The sequence below is a fragment of the Lampetra fluviatilis genome, chromosome 11 (assembly GCF_964198595.1).
Source record: "Lampetra fluviatilis chromosome 11, kcLamFluv1.1, whole genome shotgun sequence".
Lineage (NCBI taxonomy): Eukaryota > Metazoa > Chordata > Hyperoartia > Petromyzontiformes > Petromyzontidae > Lampetra > Lampetra fluviatilis.
Genome location: NC_136285.1, coordinates 15,251,414 through 15,270,856, shown reverse-complemented (window position 1 = coordinate 15,270,856; position 19,443 = coordinate 15,251,414). Strand labels below are relative to the sequence as shown.

Genomic DNA, 19,443 nt, shown 5'->3' with positions numbered 1-19,443 from the left:
GTGCCCCCCACTCACGACGCATGCTTGCTGCAGTTGTAGAAGATGAGGCTGGTGCTGGCAAACGGCACTCCGGTCCCCAGAGACTTGAGTCCGAGTGTCATGACGCGGCGATCTCCTGGTGGGGGCGGGGGGGGGGCACACAGAGCGAGGGGGGCAGAGAGGGGCGTGCGGGGGGTGCAGGACAGGCAGTCCTTGTGGTGACTCCTTCATCCAGGAGAGCCACAGTCATAGCCTTCTACTGCTGCTCCATTGGGTGTTTAATGTTAAGATGTTTTCAGCGGATTGCACGAGGAGGTAACACTCTATCCCCGTACGGATGTGAACAGATTGAGATTAGCACGAGCTGCTCTCACTTCAACTCTCTAAGAATCTCCTGGCGGCACGTGGAGCGAAACGTCGGACGTCAGGCGGTGCGCTCCAGTGATGTGCAATGTGAAAGCGGTTTGCCCCTTTGTGTGAAGCACGCTGGTGGTGGACCAGCGGCTGGGCGGTTGTGAACGGTGGCGCCGTGCGGTTGTTATAACGATGCGACCGCTACCCGTGACGTTGCGCAGGAGGTGCGCGACGTCGCGTGCCGAGGGCGACAGGCAGCGCACGCGGGAGCCGTAGACCTCCCCCGGCGTCTCGGCCGCGCCCTCAAACGTGCAGTTCACTCCGGCCAGCAGCTCCGGGACGTTCTCCGCCCGGATCGTGAGCTGCGAAGACGAGGAGGAGGGAGGCAGGGCCGCATGCCAAGTGGAGCGCACATTAGAGACTCGTCGCGGAATGGTCCCTGCTGGCCCAGGAATGGCCCGGGAATTATCTGGTATTGGCTCAGAATTGGCTCAGCAATGAACCGGGAATGACCAAAAAACAGCAGTGCCACTGATTCTGTTGGCGCTTTGGAACCTGTGTGTGCGCTGGCGTTAAGGTGTAGCGACAGGTCGGAGGTGACGATGCTGGGGACCTTGCCGTGGTGTCGACGTGGGGCTCTGTCCCGGCTGCTGAGAGGTGCCATCTCGGCCCTGATTATTATTTTTATTATTTCTGCTGCAAGGGCAACGGCTGTGTGGCCTTGTCTCTGAATACGGGGCCTGGTGTGCGTCTGGTGGACAGAGACAAATCACGTGCGATCCAAGATGGAGGTGTGGGAAGGCAAGGCGGGTTTGGGACCGACCGTGAAACCCAGCACAGGTTTGTTTAGCAGGCCACACGCTGCCGTTGAGACTAAGAAAGTCAAAAGCCGATTGGTTAAACGTTGATTTAATTCCGTGACATAATTCACGAGCCTGTGAGGGTTGCTGACCACAAACGCTGATGGGAAACACCGGCCCAGAAGGCACTGCGGTTGATGGACACAAACGTAAGGTATTTTATTTTCTGGCGATGAACCAGAATCTCGACTCTTTACTGATTAATAACGTAAATTTATTACGTAGACAGGGCAGCAGAGATACTGGCAGACAGACAGCGAGACGGATGGACGTGCAAACACTGAGAGACTGACGGACGCACAGCAGAAACATGTGCGGACAAGGAGAAATTAAAAATGAGACAGGCAGAGAGAGAGAGAAACAGAGCCATAGAGAGCACGGCACTGAGAGAGAGGAGGGCAGACATTAGAGCCGGACGGCGAATAAGTGAGAGGGGAGCACGATCACACGCGTGTACACGCGCGTACACGCACGTGTACACGCATGCACACGCGCGCACACGCGCGCACACGCACGTGTACACGCATGCACACGCGCGCACACGCACGTGTACACGCATGCACACGCGCGCACACGCACGTGTACACGCATGCACACGCGGGCACACGCACGTGTATACGCACGTGTACACGCATGTGCAGCCGTAGGGCTCGCGCTGTGTGGGCAGCCCCTCCTGACGGCACCGTGACCCTCTCAGCTACGACCCCCAAATTCAAAACGGGGCTGGCGAGTGAGTTGGGAGAAAGGTGGGGGGGGCGGTGACGAGGAAAATTTCCACAAAGCTGGAAGAGGGTGGGGGGCTGTATGGGGGGTGGGGGGTGGGGGGTATTCGCCTGCCATCTGTGCGCTGCCCCCCCACCTCCCTTCCGCCCCCCCCCCCCCACCGTCTCACGTGCCAGCAAGTCACCCGATTGGCACCAGCCCCGAACAAAAGCCACGGCCGCCGCTTCCACCATCAAACGCAGCCGCATCGTCGCTCGTGTCCGCGGTGTTCTATTGCGGCTGGCAGCTAATAAATACGGATGATGAGTACGGGGATGGGGGAGGGGGGTTACGGGGGGGAGGGAGGTGAGGGAGGGAGGGAGGCTCAGTGGCAGGTCTCCCGCCGCCCCCCTAATTGTCAGCCGAGAGATGAAGAGAGGCCGCCGAGGGGATTGTGATCTCTAATCGGGTTAACGGGTTAACGGGTTAATGGGCCGTTAGGGCGTTCCGATCGGCCCGGGCCGCATGCCCCAGTCCCATTACTGCTCATCATCGTCATCGCTGCCATCGGCACGGCCGCCACCTACGCCGTCGCCGTTGACAACCAAGAACGATCGCCATGTCACCGCTGCCGCCACGTCAAAAGGTCAAAGAAGTATTTTAAAGGCTCACCCGGTCGATGGGCGTGTCGAGTCTACCGGGGATTCTTCTCTTACTTAGACTGGATGTGGTGTGCCGAGTGTGGAGATATTATCTGGGTCGCTGACCCGGATAGACCCGGCTGAAGTGAATTTCGATGTGAGTCTATATGGGTCTCTGTGCGAGTCTCTAACCAGGACCGGTTCAGATCATCACCGCTGGTGTGAGCCGTGAGCGGGATTTGTACCTGGGTCGCCGCTGCACCACCACTCCCCAACCACTCCCCAACCACTCCACCCAGCACCACCATCACCCATCACCACCATCACCGCCGTGACTCATCCACCAATCGGCGGGAGCATCCAGCATCGTCCACGATCGCAGTGCACCAACAAAGCGGCGCGACCGTGGCACCGCCGTGGCGCTAGCAGCAGCAGCACCTCGTAACCGGCATTGGAAGCAGCGGTGCACCGAGCAAGAAAGGGGCCACGGGGGACATGGAGGGTGCAGGGTGGGGGGGATGCCATCATCTCGGGACATCATTTAGCGGCGTAAGATCTGAAATTAAAACACGGCCGGAGCGCTAACGTACGCTCGCTCGCTCGTCGCAATCGCAGTTCACAGGTTATCGGCACGGCGGTGGTTGTGGTAGCGGTGGTGGCGGTGGTGGCGGTAGTGGAGGTGGAAAATGGGGGAGGGAGGGATAAGGATTTTGAGGGTGACGGAGAGAGACGCGTGAGCGCCGTTTCATCTGCTTGTTAGCGCCAGCTCTTCGCCTGCTCCCTGTCCGACCATGTGCGTGTGTGCGTGTGTGTGTGTGCGTGTGTGTGTGCGTGTGTGCGCGTGCATGTGCGTGCGTGTGTGTGCGTGTGCCTTTATTATTTATTACGCCCGACTCTGGCCAGGTTGTTCATTTATTTATTTGCCGCCGTGTTTGTTTAGGGCAAGCGGCACGTGCGCAGAGCCGTGTGCCACGGGCGACGCGGCGATTGAGCGAGAAATGCTGTGGATGTTATCGACGGTGGTGACGACGGTGGTGACGATGGTGGCGGCGGTGACGGCGGGGTTGGTGCGTGTGCACGGACCTGCACGCTGGACACGCTGACCGAGATGTTGGTGGGCCTCACGGTGAGCCGCACGCACTGCGCCACCTCCACAGCGAACCGCCGCGGCTCGCCGGAGCGGGGGCAGCGGTCTTTCCTCGAGCACCTACGCAAAACAGACAAAGATCCCCCGTGTAGCCTCAACACTGTCAGGGCAAGTGCTGTTCGCGAGCAGCACCTACGAAGGCCTGAACAGCACACCTAGGCACGTGCATGATTACACACTCACTCATTCACTCATTCACTCACCCCCCAACTTCCTTCCCTACATTTCTCTGAGCCCCACTGCACCAGCTCGAGCAAAAAGTGCACATTAACCATTGGGGTGACAATCTCCTTTATCAACGCCGGGCAGGAGAGCAAGCGGGAGAGCGGGCGTGTTGAGCGGGCGGGAGAGTGGGTGGGAGAGCGTGGAAGGCTTTCCCGTAATCAGATTTGCGTGACATTTCTGATGTAGAATGCGTTGAGTGACAGTGGGCACCGCACAAGATGTACAAGATTACTCCCAAAACCCAGCAGGACCCTCCTGCAGGAGTTGTGTTGAGGCTCTCCTGGGTGTTGAAGCCTAGCGGCGGCGCTGAAGACGGTGAAGTCACGAAGCCGGCAGTGGGGGGGACGGCTCCTGCTAAACGCGTCGTCTGCACCGTCGGGAAGTCCGACAGAGTTCTCAGGACGGCAGTTTCCTTGGAAAACCTGGACAGGTGGCAACGCTGACCCCAGCTCCCCGTCCTTGCGCGTTGGGTCGGTGAAGCGGGCAGGGGGGGCTGAGGGAGGTGGGGGGGGGATGGGGGGGGTGCGGTGGGGGGGGGGGGCTATCGCGCGTGCAATCGGTATCCGAGCCACGGGCGCGGGGCGAACGCCAGCGTGGGAACGTGCAAGCCTGCCGCCCCGGCCGCCGCCGCCGCCGCTACCTCGCGAAAGAAACGCTCGAAGCGTGCCGACGTTCCGGCCAACGGCCCTCCTTCAGAGCGGAGAGAGATAAAAAAAGAGATGTGGCCACAGAGACTCACGTAAAGACCCTTAGAGACTCACGCTTGGGAGGTGGCACTTTAAAACTGTGGGGGGCTTTGATTAAGGCCAAAAAAAATGTGAACTTGGAAAGTTGACAAATGGGTGTTTGAGACAACAACCACTCTTTGAGAATGGAGAGAGAGAGACGTGACTGAGGCAGAGAGAGGGAGGAGAGACGCGGCTGAGGCAGAGAGAGAGAGAATCGGCTGAGAGAGTGACCGCCTCTGGGAGAGGACCAGGTTAGAGTTGAAAAAATAAAATAAAATAACTACGAGACAAATGCGCTCTTAAGAAGCCATCAGAGACGACATTTTCGCCAACGGAATAAACCGCCGTTGTTTCTCTTCGACTGCGTTGACGTTTGGAGAGCTTTTCACGAGCGTACAGCGATCGGCAACGTGACCCCTCGGCTCGCGGCACCGTGACCTCCGGGCGTTGGGTGCCGGCTGACCTCGCGGTGTGGTCACACCCCAACAACCCCTGCCACACATCCCATACCCTGGGGTCCAACTCAGGTCGGCAAGGGTGTGGGGTGGGCGGGGGGTATGGAGGCGCTGCCCACTTGTGCCCTGATTAGCTCCCACTCTTCTCTTCTTTTGTAATTGTTTCCTCTCTCTCTCAACCGTATTCCAATCGTTGTACTAGTGAGCAGTGCACGTGCTTGTGTCAGTGGAAAGTCCTTGAAGAATAACCCCGTGTCAATACGAGAGATATCCCATCAATGGACCTCTATCCTCTCCACGGCCGTGCGCTATTCGCAAGCCCTATTCATCGCACGGTCGCATTAATAACATATTTTATTTATTCTCACAGCTTGAAGACCCCTAATAAAGTACAACATTCTCTCTTTTGTGCAGATTTTCGTGGCCGGACTGAGAACATAAAGCTCGCTCTCGCTCGAGAGCCCGGATTGAACTCTCGTGGCCAGAACTCAAATCTGAAATCCGGTACCGCCAACCGGCGCCGGCTCGGTGGCTCCGACACGGCCATTGTGAGCCCCCAAGCCGCCCGGCCCCACGCATCTCAACAGCTACGGCCGAGGCGCGAGCGCATCGCCACCGGCGCAGCAGGGAGGACAACAACAGCGGCAGCAGCAAAGGGGCAGGCGCCGGGCGGCCTTCACGAGGACAAAAGGTCGGCCCCGTCGCATTCTTGCGTCGCGCTATCGTTTCTCGGAGAGACGGGGAGAGCGGAGAGATGGGGTGAGCGGAGAGATGGGGTGAGCGGAGAGATGGGGTGAGCGGAGAGATGGGGTGAGCGGAGAAATGGGGTGAGCGGAGAGATGGGGTGAGCGGAGAAATGGGGTGAGCGGAGAAATGGAGTGAGCGGAGAGATGGGGTGAGCGGGTGAGCGAGTGGAAAGAGTGGGCGAGTGGTGAGATGGGGGGAGTGGTGAGATGGGGGGAGCGGAGAGACGGGGGGAGCGCAGAGACGGGGCGAGAGAAGAGACGGAGCGAGCGCAGAGATGGAGTGAGCGGGTGAGCGAGTGGATAGAGGGAGGGGGCGAGTTTGCCGCGACACTGAGACTGTGCTCACGGAGGGGGCGTGTGTGTGTGTTTACTTGGGTGGGGGGAGTGGTGGCGCAGCGATTAGTGCACTGCGCTATAAACCCGGCAACCAAAGTTCGATTCCCGCTCACGAACAATACCAGTGACAATTATTTGAACCTTTCCTTGGTTTCCACCTCGGTCAATTCAGCCTCAAACCTGGTGCGGTATGTAAACATCTCCACTTGGGATATAAAGGCAGCCGGGCGTGGTGCTGGCCACCCACCCCTCGTGTGCCGTGCTGGCCTTCATAGGTGCTCGCTAACATAATTTGTCCCAACAGTCTGTTAAGGCTATAAGGGGGGTCTTTGTGTGCATGGGCATATGTATGTGTGTGTGTCTTTGTGTGGGGCATGTTTGTATGTATGTGTGTGTTCACATATACGTGTGTGTGTCTGTGTGAATGCGTCGGTGTACGTGTCTTTGTGTGCATTGTGAGATACTGTATAAAACCAAATTACATTGCATTGTATGTGTATGAGAGAGCCTCTGTGTAAGTGTCCACGTGTGTGTGTAAGTATGTGTGTGTCTGTTTGAGTGTGTACCACTCTAATGGAACATCTGCTCCAGTCAAAAACATTCAGGCTGGCCTGCCTACGATCCATCCTGGGTTTAACCAGGATGGATTGTGTGAGGAGCTCCCAAATCTTTGAAAGATCTGGACAAAGTCCCATCGGTGAGCTCCTCCGGCAGGCAAGGCTGCATAAGCTGGGCCATGTAGCCCGCATGCCCAGCCACCGCATGCCCAAGCAGTTTCTGTTTGGCCGCATTGAGGGGGCTAAACGGGCACGACACGGGCTGGAGAGGAGATGGAGTGATGTGGTACGGGATGATGTGGAGCTGAGTGGATTTGCCGACGACTGGTACCAGCGGTGTCAAGATCATCCTCTTTAGAGGAGGCTCATGAAGGACACTGCTACTTGGCAGTTGGCCTCCAGCAACAACGGAGGGCAGAGGAGTGACGCTCACAACAACGAGCGGAGCAATGGGCGGCTAAAATACAGCAAGTTGGCATAGTAGGGGGTACAGCTGGTGCATCTACTGGTCATCTCAGTCAGCCAACACATGGCACCTGGGTCTGTCCCAAGACCTCCTGTCAGCGAGCCTTCAACACTTCACGCCGCCTCAAAGTGCACCTGGCCTGGTACAGGCGACGTGGTGATGTCACCGTCACTTATGGGCAAATGGCGGTTGTTGTTTGTGTTTTTTTTGTGTAGATGGCCAGGCGTGGTGCTGGCAACCCACCCCCTCCGTGTGCCATGCCTGCCCTAATCGGTGCTGGCTCACAGCACATTCCCCAAAAGTGTGCGCATGTGTGAGCGTGCGTGCATGTGTGCGTGCGTGTGTGCGTGCGTGTGTGCGTGTGTATGCGTGTGTGTGCATGTGTGTGTGTGTGTGTGTGCGAGAATATCCTCTCTTAAAGGAATGCTTTTCAGTTGACAGCCCTTCTTCAAGATACCAACGTGAGCAAAAAAATCAATTCGAGAGATAAATTTATCGTGCGCGAATTTTGCTGAGATAATTTTTTTGCGATAATTGGAGTGATGGCAGATTTTTCCAGTGATGTTTCAAATGAGGGCACACACAAAGAGAAAGATTCCCATAGAGCCTTAACAGACTATTGGGGCAAGTGCTGTTAGCGAGCACCTATGAAGGCCAGCACAGCACACACGTGCACAGCCTACACATACACACACGTGTAGAGCACACACACGTGTAGGGCACACACACGTGTAGAGCACACACACGTGTAGAGCACACACACGTGCACAGCCTGTACACACACACACACACGAGTATAATGGTGGTGCAGCGGTTAGCGCGCTGCACTATGAATCCCGCGACCCGAGTTTGATTCCCGCTCTACAGCCAACACCAGCGACGATTATCTGAATCGATCCTGGGCCTCCCCCAGGTTGACTCAGCCTCAAATGAGTACCTGGGGCGGTGTGCGTGTCACTTACTTGCTGTGCAGCACGCACCACCCGCAGTGTGGGTCTCCCGAGCCCAGGCAGCTCCCGCAGCTGGTGTACTGCTCGCACTGCTCCACCGGCACCCGCGTCACCTGCGCACAGACAAAGGTCCCCCCGGCGTGACGACGGGGCAAGTGCTCCCCAACGAGTGCCTTCTCAGGCCCCAGCAGCGTGCGAAGGTCGCGGTGCGGCAGCGTCGCGCCCGGCCGCCTTTGTCTCTCCCCGATTGCCGAGTCGACGGAGGGGAGGCGCGGGGCCGGTGCGGTGGTATCCCCACTGACGTAGTGCGGTGCAGCTCATCGCGGGGCCACCGCTCCCCGTGCGTTTGTGCACATTAACAAACACAAACACATCAACGTAACACACACACCTATTGACAAAGATCTCCCAAATAGACTCCAACAACCTATTCGGGCAAGTGCTGTTCGCGAGTAGCACCTTTCAAGGCCGGCATGGCACACGAGGGGGTGCTGATGTGTGACACATACACACACCGCACTAGATACTCATTTAATGCCGAGTCGATCTAGGGGAGGCCCTGTACCGGTTCAGATATTCGTGACCGAAGTTGGCTGTGAGCAGGAATCGACACCGGGTCGTCAGGTTCGTACCTCTTGACGCACACACACGTGCACCCACACACTTAGAAACACTCACACACATATGCATAGCCTCACCGCGATATACCAAGGGACCATTAGCGGAGAATGTCCGCCTCAAGGTACCCATCCTATCATCCGCGCTCCGCTCACCCAGCCTCATCGTAGCCACTCAAATCGAAAGCATTCTGATAAGCCGGTCCTGGGCCTCCCCCAGGTCGACTCAGCCTCAAATTAGTACCTGGTGCGATGTGTAAACATCGCCACTAAAAGAGACAAAGGCGACCGGGCGTGGTGCTGGCCACCCACCACCTTTGTGCTCCGCGCCGGCCTTAATAGGTGCTCGCTAACAGCACTCATGCCCCAAAAGATTGTACGGTGGATCTTTGTAATGTTTTGTACGTGTGAGTGAGCACCTGGGTGTGAGAGCGGTATACATTATACAAAGGTCCCCCGTATAGCCTTGTCCTCATGTTTACACACGGCTCCAGGTTAACATTTAAGGCTGAGTCGACCTAGGAGAGGCCCACAACTGGTTAATTTAGTAGTGCACTAACCACTCCACAGGACACCTCGTACAGTAAGAGGTCACCTATGAAGGCCGCCGTCACGGCACATGAGGGGTGACCAGCACCACACCCGAGGCGATGTTTACACACCGCATTTGGTAGTCACTGAGGCTGAGACGACCACGTGCGCAAAGACAAAGATCTCCATGTAGCCGAAACACATACACCCACGCACACACTCCTCCCACACGCACTCCTTCCCACAAAACGCAACACACACACGCACACACTACACACTCCTCCACACACACACGCACTCCTTCCCACAAAACGCAAGACACACACGCAACACACTCCAAACACACACACACTCCGCCACACACGCACACACTCCTCCACACGTACGCACAAAGTGGCAGCGCTATCTTCCGTGCAAATCTTCCCTCCACACTGATCTCCCATCGATTTATTTTCAAGGCTGGCTGTTTCTGTTCCACTTCCTTAAAAATGCAGCGCACGTGACCATGATGACGAAGAAGACGACGAGGAGGAGGAGGAAGAAGCGGAGAGTGTTATTGTCTTCTGACACATCTCGGATACACGTTTGGAGGCTGACGTCAGTTGGATATCGGGTGTCGGTGGTCGGGCGGCTCAAAAGTGCGGACGAAACCTGCGGAGCCGGAGAGTTCCAGCGCCCGTGCCTCGCGGCCATTCATAACCCTCTCCTCGCTCGAACGAGCACGGGGCGGTGAGGGCCGCCGTCGCTGGTGGTGGTCTCTAGTCAGCGGTGGAAATTCCACATTCCTACGTCGAGGACCAGTCAACACCATAGGACAAGCACCGGCGGCTTCCCACGACAAAAAGAAGATGATGTATCCAGTGCAGCCACGGGCAGGAGTTGAACTCGACCCTTTAAGAATGCGAGTCGCGGCACGGGTGTCGCCCCTCTGCCTCGTGAGTCACGAGGCCCGAGCCCCCATCGACGTTCGCTCGCAGCGGGAGGTCGCCCATTCTCCTCTGCTGCACCCGCGGCCTGGAACTCAGCCACCCGTGATGTCGGCTCCCTGCCCCTCTTCCAACTGCGGGCTCGAGACCTCCCTCCTCTTCTCTGCGTATGGCCAACCCCTTCTCTCCCGCGTCTCGAGACACTGCCGTGTACATCCACAAGGCACTGCGGTGTACAGGACCATCGATGTTGATTTCCGACAGTGGTACTCACTTTATTGAGCCGAGGAAGGAATTAATATGAATCATGATGCTTTACGGGTATCTCACGACATTTCCAAAGATTGAACTGTGCGGGATTGGTGGTGCATTGGTTGGCACAGCTGTACTGTGAACCGAGCGATCCGATTCCCAGTGATGACTAACATCTTTGACGAGTGATATCCGACTTGGTTTCGGTGATACCTTCCCTTTCCCCAACCTGCACTGACCCATGTAGTGAAGTATGGTCACAAAACCTACGTGACCTTCACCTAGCATCTAAAACCCAGGGCTGTAAATTATTATAATTTTACATTGTGTTATTGGTAGAGGGCCATATTCCCCTTGCAGATCAACAAATTGTCATGAAACAGCACGCACGAGACGTAAATTCCACCAAAATAGCACCACCTCCATCCAGCGGTGGATAGAGAATGGCTGAAAACGGTGAGAGCAACAAGAGCCGCTCTGTCGATCCGGGGCGCGCGGGGTGGAGGATGCGCGGCCCAGCCCGGGCGACATTTCAGGCTTAAATGCCGCGAGATATCACCGCGGGCAGATTCCCATCGCGACGAAGCAGCCGAGACGCATCTCATCGTCTTGGCAATTTGCCCAATTGCCGTTGACGAAGATATCGCCCGAAATCGGCAACGTTCCGCGAGGAGCGTCCACCGAGCAGAAGCGTTCGTGGGAATCGGGGACCGTGCCGCAAACCGACCAATTACAGCCGACCTCGGCCGCCTTCATCTCCAAGAAAACAAATATTTCTGCAGCCAGCGGACCACATCCAGCATCGCTCACAGCCGAGGCTACGAGTCACGTGCGACATACTGCAATCGACCGTCGACCCGGAGACATTTGTGTGAGGAAGTAAGCCCTGGATTTACACGTGATCCTTATGGCGGTACCCCGGGGTACCAAATAACACCAAATGGCCGAAGCAATTAAATATGTTATTTCTGGGACACTATTTTTTCCCAGAGTTGTACTTCACTCCGCGACTGGGGTACCAATGAATCCGACATCGGAGCCACACTCCGCGATGTCGAAACGCAGCGAGGACGATTGCGCCGAAACCCTGAACGTGCGCGGTACGCACCGTAGTGGTGCATCGTGCCCAGCTCGTCGAGATGAGTCAATTGCCGCATCGCCGACCATCAACAGACTAAAAGTGACTGCATCACGAACATCGTGCGAGAGCCGGGGTACTATGGTACCCCGGGGTACCGCCATGAGGTTCATATAGACCCACAGACTCACATAGAGACCCACAAACTCCCACATCGATTAATGCGGTTTGCGTGGATTTTTGTAGAATTGCAGAGATCCATAGATTTACACGTAGCTTAATTTCAGCCGGGTCTTTTCGGGTCAGTGACCATTTTTACGCACTCGACACACCACATCCAGCATACCGATCTCTCTGCCTGTGGCTGCTACTGGTCACGTGCGGCAAACTCCGGTCGACCAGCGACCCGGAGGGTTCTCGGTGAGGGATGGCGCGGTGTGGGAAGTGTTTTTGAGACAGCCCGGCTGAAGCGATGGTGGCGGCCCTACCAAACGCGACCGGCACGCCTGCCCCTGCCTTGTGTCACCCAATAATGGCCTCTGTGTAAATACAGCTGCGCCTTATCAGCGAAGCGTTAACCCTGGGGCCTGTGAAGGATGTGCGCCGGTAAATCACACGTTATCCGATTACAGCTCGTTTATATTAGTTTACAGCGACCTTAATAGGATCAGGCCGGCACAGCCACCATCCTTCCCAACCCGGTGGTGCAATCGCCTACACCCCCCCCGCACACACCCCACCCCGCCCGCGGCCAGCCCCCGACCCCACGCTCGAGAGGACAACCATCGCAGAGATGGAGCGATGAGGTCAACTCGCGTGGCAGGAATGAGATTTACAGTGCTGTTGTGCAGAACCGTGCGGAATTTGCAACAGCATGGGAAGGCCTTAATCCAGCAGTGGAGCGACCATGGCTGTTGCTGCTGATGCTGACGATTGATGTGACTGGCTGATAGAACCCCTGCGGCCGTTATAGATTCAGGGTTAAATAAATAAATCGAATCGTGAATGTGATCCTGAACCCCGCAAACAACGTGGCGATTCATCCAATCATCGTGGAGCGGATCCCGATTGGATTCTCCCCAGCGCCCACATGGAGCTCACTCCCCCAGCGGGGCACAACGACGTTAACGGCTCAAAAAAAATCGATGCGAGCCCAACTTCTCCACCTGTCCACCCAACTTGTGATTAATCTCCGTCAAATTATCACGTTTCCGATTAAGTGGCATTCTCCCGCTCCGTCCGAGTCTTTTAATTCCCCCCTTGCATGACGCCGCCAGCGAGCGCCGGAGTTTAAATGTCCTCGGCGGTCACCCGCCAATGAGCCGGTGGAGCGCGCGCGGGCGTATGTCACGTAACCAGTTTTGAGGATTGTCGGGGGCGCAGGTCAGTCAGAAGTTATCAATTACTGTCAGCCGTGGCAGGCGGTGATAATATCAAGTGTCACGTGCGCACAAGCTCCCGCGGGCCAAAGCCGTGGAGAGAGCGACGTCGCGAGCAGCAGGGCGAGCGGACGCACGGATGCACACAGACGCACACAGACGCACGGGGATGCACGGATGCACACAGACGCACACAGACGCACGGATGCACACACAGACGCACGGACGCACGGGGAAGCACGGACGCACGGGGAAGCACGGACGCACGCGTGCACTGAGACCCGGGTGCCTGGTCACACCGGACCGCACCACTGAGACAATCTGTGTTGGGGGTGGGATTTGTTGGGAGATACCATTGTGAACCCCCCCCCCCAGGCCAGGTAAAACCGACGCACGAATCGTTAATCCACCGCTGTTCAGCGATGATTGCTTCTGGTGGCTGGGCGGGGGAGCGAACGGCTGCTAGCGGGCAGCAGTGAGTTCGAATTCTGATTGGGGGATGACGACTCAGCCCTCCCTCCGGGGTCAATGAAATAGTCATGTGGAGTTTCCACCACTGGCTCAGGGATTTAAATGGGGACTCACGCTTCCACCCCCCCCTCCCGTGCAGCAGGAGAAGCTCGCCCATGAGTCTACCGTCGTTCCGCGGGTCATTCAACACGATGTCCGACGTTTCGTACCAGGGACCCTCTTCAGAATATGTCGTGAGACGTCAAAACGTCGGGCTCAACGGCGCATCAGAAAACACAAACACCCCATGTGTCACCGCGTGCCACCGCGTGCCACCGCGTGCCACCGCGTGTTCCTGTCTCCCCGTGTGTCACCGTGTGTCACCGCGTGTCCCTGTGTCTCCCCGTGTCACCGTCGCTCAGCATGCCCGCACAAATGGGATGCAAATGTGCGGGCTTTGCGCCGATGCATGACAGCAACAAGGCGCACACATAACACTCGCGCGCGTAGTGTGCTAACCAGCACTCGCTCGCTCACTCACTCACGCACGCCCACACACTCACCTAAAGACAAAGATCCCTCGTATCGCCTTCACAGACTGCACACCAGAGGGTGTGTGGCCAGCACCACGCCCGACCGCCTTTGTCTCCCTAGTGGCGATGTTTACTACACACCACACCAGGTACTCATTTGAGGCTGATTAGACCTAGAGGAAGCCCAAGACCGATTTAAATAATCGTCTCTGGTGTTGGCCATGGGCAGGAATCGAACTCGGGTTGCTGGCTTCGTAGCGCTGAGCGCGAACCACTAGTCCACTACACTACTGCTCCCCACTCACCCACACACACACTCACCCACACACTCGCTCACCCACACACTCGCTCACCCACACAACAACAACCACCATTCGCCACTAAGTGGCGGTGACGTCACCACGACGCTTGTGCCAGGCCATGTGCACCTTGAGGCCATGTGAAGTGTCGAACGCCCGCTGGCAGGTCACGGGGCAGACCCAGCAGGTGCCACGGGTCGACTGACTGAGATGACCGAGATGACTGGCTGATGCACCACCTGTGCCCCCTACTGTGCCAACTCACTCACCCACACACCCACTTACCCACACACTCACCACACTGCACTGCTCCCCTCTGGAATTCCTTGCCCTCATCATCGTCGTTTTTAATCCCACGTGTTTACAATAACCTTGCTCAAATCAAGAAACGCTGCACTCTATCATCTTTTACAGCTTGGATTCGGTGCTGTTTGTTGCTGGCCGCGAGATGTGTTGAGCCTTTGGACCTGTCGTCAGCAACTGGGTTTGAACAAAAACAAACACACGCGCACAGGTGGAGCAGGGGAGATGCGATGGCTGGCACCCCCCCACCTGCCCGCATGTTCGCGCTGGCGTGTACCCCGAGCTGCACCCAGCAGCAGCAGCAGCAGCTCGTGACGGGACGGGGAGAGGAGCGGAGGAACCGGCCGCCCGCTCGGTGTGCAAGCACGGGGGGGGGCCAGCGCCGTGCGGGCCACGCGTGGCCGCGGACCGGCTCAGGTTTGGTTGGCTCCGTCGACCTCATCGATGCCGCAGAGACCCAGAGACTCGCACAGAGACCCACAGACTCGCAAAGAGACCCACAAACTCGCACAGACACCCACAGACTCGCACAGAGACCCACAGACTCGCAAAGAGACCCACAAACTCGCACAGACACCCACAGACTCGCACAGAGACCCACACACTCACACAGAGACCCACAAACTCGCACAAAGACCCACAGACTCGCAGAGACGTACACTCGTGTAGAGAGCCATATTCTCATGTAGAGACCTATAGACTCACGTAGTGCGGTGAGCGTGGTGAGCATGGTGAGTGTGGTGAGCGTGGCCAACGTGGTGAGCGTGGCCAGTGTGGTCACCGTGGTCAGCATGGCCAGCATGGCAAATGTGGTGACCGTGGTGAGCGTAGCTAAGCATGGCCAGTGTGGTGAGCGTGGTGAGCGTGGTGAGCGTGGTGAGTGTGGTGAGCGTGGTGAGTGTGGTGAGCGTGGTGAGCGTGGCGAGTAGCCACTGATCCCTGCCCTTGCTCGCGCCCGTTCCCATGGCCACTGCCGCTGTCTTGCCCCCCCCCCCCCGAAGCGGCCCCTCCTCAATTAAGCGGCGGCTAATAGGGGCGGTGTCACGTGACGTGCGGATATTGCGGCCCCGCTGACGTTGATTTATGCTCCATTAAACCCGTCACTTCGTCGCCCTCTCTTAATTACATTTTTTTCCTATTCAATAACACCACCTCTTCCTGACAGGTAGCGATAGCAATAATAAAAGCCCCTCCGCTGCAATCTGCCCACCGCCGCCGCCGTCATCCCGAGAATGTTAGCGCCAGAAAGGCGAAACCCCCCCCCCCACGCGGAGGCCGAGGGGGCCTCTGGGCCCCGGCGGGGGGGGCTCCTTGGCAGCGGCGTCCCTCGGCCGCCCTCCTCGTGAAACTCCCCCGAACCTCATTCCTTGCCGTGGCCACCGCTCCGTCGGTGGCCGCGACTCCGGATCGCCTTGGGTCGCAGGCGACGTCCGGAGCCGACGCGAGGCCACTCGCGGCTCCCGGTAGTCCATGGGGGGAGGGGGGGCGGCGAGGCCGCGGCCCAGCGGTGTCGCGAGAGGCTCGTGGTTCGAATCCAGCGGGCCGCCCCGGTTATTGCCGCGGTGGTGTGTCGACCGTAAAATAGCATGCGCCTCCCGCTTCGCGCTGGACGTTAAAGATCCCGCGACGTCGTTCGCTTAAAAAATAAAAATTATAAAGCTTGCCCACTGTGTCGGCGTCACGGTCCACATTTGAAGCATCACCCGGCCCTGTTGGCATCAGGCACGGCAACCTTCCCCGCGCGTCGCGATGACCGCCGTGCGCTCCGAGAGCGGCGCGGATACAAAGTGTGCAAAGCTGCTGCTGCTGCTGCTGCTGTTGTTGTTATTTCTGTGTCTCTGTCCCTTGTTATCTCCCATCTCCCCCGGAGGTGCCAGCCCCGTTCGCACTGGTCCCAAGTGGGTTGTTTGTTTATTTAGAATCTCCACAAGGACGCTGCTGATTGTTCTGTGCATCACAGTCTTGCATCCAACGAGCTTTACACATCTGGCAGGTCACCAGCATTGATGCACGCGAGTCTGGCTCTCCTAACGAGGCAAGGAATTTCGAGACGGGTCCATGTATTTAATTATGTCTGAACCAAATGCTGCTTATACGATACATTCTCAGAAGGCCGTGCGGAGCGTTATTGGCCGCTTGTTTATTTTGTTACTGAGCAGTCGGTTGGCTCATCATGGCCAGCAGCAGAGGACGTCTTGGGACATCTACTCTGAGACCTCTTGGGAAGAGAGTCCTTCCCCACAGGAGGGGTTATCCGGCTCTGACCCGGGGCCAAAATCAGACAAAATGCCATCGTGTAAAACGAGCGGCCGGCTCTGCTCGTTGCTAAGCAACGTAACCAGGTGTACGGCTGAGGGTGGTGCGGGCGAGGGAGCGGGCGGGAGGGAGCGTGGCGGAGCAGCGGTAATGACATCACATAAATCATGCAAATGTCTCATTAAAATATCCTGGCGCTGCGCCGCGCGTGGATGTGCCCGGGCGCGAGTGACCGCGCGCGGTTTCATTCATCGCCGGGGCCACGCGGGCGCCAGCGCCCAATCAGCGCGCTCGCAAATCAACACACCTCGCCACGAAGACGGAGATCCCACCACGTGTAGCCTTCACCAGGCTGGTGGGGCAGGTGCCGTTGTGAGCGAGTGGCACCTATGAAGGTGTGGTGTGTGGCCAGCACCACGCTCCCACAACGCCCCTTCAGTCACCCCCAATGCTGATGATTTACTCATTTAAAGCCGAGTCGTCCTAGAGGAGGCCCAGGGCGGGTTCAAATATTTGTCACCGATATTGGCTGTAAGCGAGAATTTAATTTGGGCCACTGGGTTCGTAGCGCAGCGCACTGACCGCTCCACTACCGAACACACAAAGATCCCCCATTCATCCTTAAACGACTGTAGGAGCAAGTGCTGTTAGCGAGCAGCACCTGTGAAGGCCGGCACGGCACACGAGGCGGTGGGTGGCCAACACCACGCCGGCCGCCTTTGTCTCCCCAGTGACGATGTTGACACACCGCATCAGGCACTCGTTTGAGGCTGAGTCGACCTAGGAGAGGCCAAGGATCGGTTCAGATAATCGTCACTGATGTTGGCCGTGAGCGGGAATCGAACTCGGGTCGCGGGGCTCGTAGCGCAGCTCATTGGCCACTGCGCCACCTTTATCCACACGTGCTCACACGCGCGCACACACGCACACACACACGCACACACACGTGCGCACACGCGCGCACACCGCCCGTGGCAGTGGGGAGCGGGGGGCCATTAAATTGACGCATCGCGTGTTGGCAGAAACAGAATTCCCACAGTGGGAACCTGACCCTGCTGACGGCTACGCCCCGGCGGTGGTGACAATCATCTCGCTGAATTGGCGTTTTTTTTAATTGAAATATTTCTTCGGGCTCCGCTCCGCGGCCGGAGGAATTCCTGCAGATGTGAGCACCTCGCAGCGTCGTAAGCACGCGCACACACACACACACGTGTGAGCACACGTGCATAGCATATACAAAGATCCCCCATGTAGCCTTATTAGACGGTTAGGGCAAGTGCTGTTGGCGAGCACCTACGCAGGCTGGCACGACACACGTGGGGGTGGGTGGGTCAGCACTACGTCCGACCGCCTTTGTCTCCCCAGTGCTGATGGTTGCACACCGCAGCAGGTACTCAGTTGAGTCCAGCTAGGGGAGGCCGCAGATCGCTTCACGTAATCATCACGTGAGCTATTAGCGCACTCGTCGCGCAGAGCGCTAGCCGCGACGCTACCGCTCCCCTCTGACGCACTCGCAGAAGGCCGTGGCGGCTGATGGGATGTGTAGAGAGAGAACACCGGGGGGGGGGGAGGGTTGTGCCGGTCTCCGTGGCAAGCGAAGGATTTGCGCTTCGCGACCCCGTGGCGGATGATGGGCGGCGGTTCGATTGTGGTGGTGGTGGCTGTGGTGGTGGTGGCTGCGGTGGTGGTAGTGGTGGCGGCTTCACGGAGCCGGCGAGGTCTCGAGGAGGCCCTGCCGTGACCCCTGTGTCAGCCGTGATTTATGTCCACCCTCCCACGCTCGCTCACACGTCCATCCCCTCCCCCATTCTCCCCCTCCCTGCACCCCTCCCTCCCCCCATCATCATTCCAACGCTCGCTCAACACACACAGGGGCGTTTCACAACAACAACATGGTGGACTCTTGTTTTCCACAATTACATACGAACTGTGGAATCGACGTAATTTCTGTTCACAACGCCTTGACCATCCACTGCTGGATGAAGCCCTACTCCTCCCACCCCCACCAACGCTGCTGCGTCAGCAACAATGGCTTGTTTGGCCATACGTCACCACAGCTGGTCAGTTCGAGAGGTGAAGTGGGCTAACCCAGGATCGGGTCACTTCCCACCTGAGATGGCGGGGTTTGTGGCGCAGTGGTGGCCTCTGTGCACTAGTCACTGCGCCACCAGCACTCCCACCACGGGTCACTGCAGTTGGCAGTGCACCACGCTGTGCCGGAGACCAGCCCTGGAAGGTGATATCAAGTAACGACTTCTTAACTCACCTGAGCGGGTCTCATGGCACACAACGGATATGCTCACGTGCCTATATTTGATTGTCAATCAAACCAAAACATTTAGGTCTCAGAGCTGGACATTTGCCAAATGAAGTTTATAATTAAACTTGGTTTTCTTTAGCAGTTATTGATGACCGGGGCTGACATCACCAACATGTTACGTTTGAGAACCAAGTTGAATCGCAACTCAGTCTATGCAAGTCTATGGGTCTCTCTGTGAGTCTATGGGTGTCTATGTAAGTCAATGAGTTTATCTATGGGTGTCTATATAAGTCTATGGGTCACTCTTGCCAAAAGAGATTCCTCTATTCTCTTGAGTTCTCACCTAGCGACACAAACAAACTCGACTCGGGTCTACACAAGTCTACGGATGTCTACGTGAGGCCGCGTCTCTG

At 57.4% G+C, this 19,443-nt stretch overlaps 1 protein-coding gene across 1 annotated transcript in view; it reads right to left on the bottom strand.

Annotated features, from left to right (window-relative positions):
• Positions 1–19,443, bottom strand: part of LOC144934881 (plexin-A1-like) — a 133,856-nt gene that overhangs the window by 56,184 nt on the left and 58,229 nt on the right. Inside the window, exons 5-8 of the mRNA XM_078861137.1 lie at positions 8,159–8,259; positions 3,620–3,743; positions 539–695; positions 16–115 (exon numbers count right to left, since the gene is read on the bottom strand). Coding sequence (XP_078717263.1) covers positions 16–115; positions 539–695; positions 3,620–3,743; positions 8,159–8,259 — 482 coding nt within the window. The remainder of the gene's footprint in view (positions 1–15; positions 116–538; positions 696–3,619; positions 3,744–8,158; positions 8,260–19,443) is intronic.